We start from the raw sequence: 1,386 nt of genomic DNA on the forward strand, positions 1-1,386 counted from the left end.
CTTTTGACTTTTTTATTTTAAATATAATATAATAATTATAATAGAAATATTAATATATAAAAAAGAATTATTTAAAAGGCAGGAGAGATGTGTGTTACAACAAAATAAGACTGCAAATATGTTTAAACGGAAATGATTGATACAATTGTATTACAATTGACGGATTGAACTGGTGAACCAATTGGAAACGTTCACGTAAGGCCCCGAAATAACAAAATGGTTCCAAGATTTGTCAAATCTTCTTTTTATTAAGGATTCTAAGAAAATAACGTTTCGTTTTTTATTTCTCATTATTATTTTGTTTTAATATTTTCGATTACTTTTCTTTATTGATTTTTAATAACTTTAATATGTTAATATAATTTTTGTTTCTCTTTTTTTGAGGTTAGGATTGACGTCATCATTTGATTCGTCATTATATTGATGACGCATTCTATGACTTTGTTTGTTCTATTTCTTTCTTAAAGGAAAAAAAGTTAAAAAAAAAAATAAAAAAGAGAGAAATAATAATATGACGTAAAATGAATTTGTTTAAAAAAAAAAGAAAAAAGAATAATACGAACAAATATTCGCGAGAAGTCCTAAGTTCGAAAGATTAACAATATGTATGTATATACGTATGTATATGTATGTATGTATGTATGTAAAATGCGTGCATGTGCGTGTGTTACGTATGCATATGGGAATATAAGTGTGTGTGCACACACAACGAAAGAAAACAAAACAAACAAACAAAGAAATCACATTTGGAAAATAAATGAGATGATTTTGTCTACGTAATTAATTAATTAATTAATTAATTAATTATATTGATGATATATTGCATTTCGTGCGAGAATACGCAGCAATTCAAACAAACAAAAAATACATTGGGGAGAGTAATAAAAAATTAATGAATAATGATAAACTAAAAATAATTTTATTATAAATCCAACATTGTACAGTTGTTGTTGTAAGAACGAATGTGATGAATACGCGTGTGTACGTGCGACAGTAAAGAGAACGAAATATTATTAACATATGCATTTTTTCATATATATATTTTATTTTTGTTTGTTTGTCCCCGAACCATAGATTCCAGAAAGACATTTATCCGTTCCAAGAATGTTTCCTATTCCTATGGCATGTCAAAACATCTTCAAAACAACCGACGTGATCGATGATACGAAAAAACCTAATGAATTATATACACGGGCCGTTAATGATGACTGTTATTATTGGTTCGCTAAACAAACTGGGAATTCGGTTGCTAAATTTTCGAATGGTAACACAGTAAGTACCTTTTTGTGTTTTTTTTTATATCGATAACATTATTTTTATTATTATTATTATGTATATAAATATATATATATATATTTTTATACATTTTATGAAATCTATAAATTT

General features: G+C 25.8%; 1 protein-coding gene across 1 annotated transcript in view; it reads left to right on the plus strand.

Moving 5' to 3' along the window:
- The first annotated feature begins 17 nt into the window (after positions 1-17).
- The window catches only part of LOC106789789 (homeobox protein 6-like), a 2,453-nt gene continuing 1,084 nt past the window's right edge, over positions 18-1,386 (plus strand). The window contains exon 1 of the mRNA XM_014754271.1: positions 18-1,272. Coding sequence (XP_014609757.1) covers positions 1,105-1,272 — 168 coding nt within the window. The 5' untranslated portion in view covers positions 18-1,104. The remainder of the gene's footprint in view (positions 1,273-1,386) is intronic.

This window comes from Polistes canadensis, unplaced genomic scaffold (genome assembly GCF_001313835.1).
Source record: "Polistes canadensis isolate GaletaPanama2010 unplaced genomic scaffold, ASM131383v1 scaffold_204, whole genome shotgun sequence".
NCBI lineage: Eukaryota > Metazoa > Arthropoda > Insecta > Hymenoptera > Vespidae > Polistes > Polistes canadensis.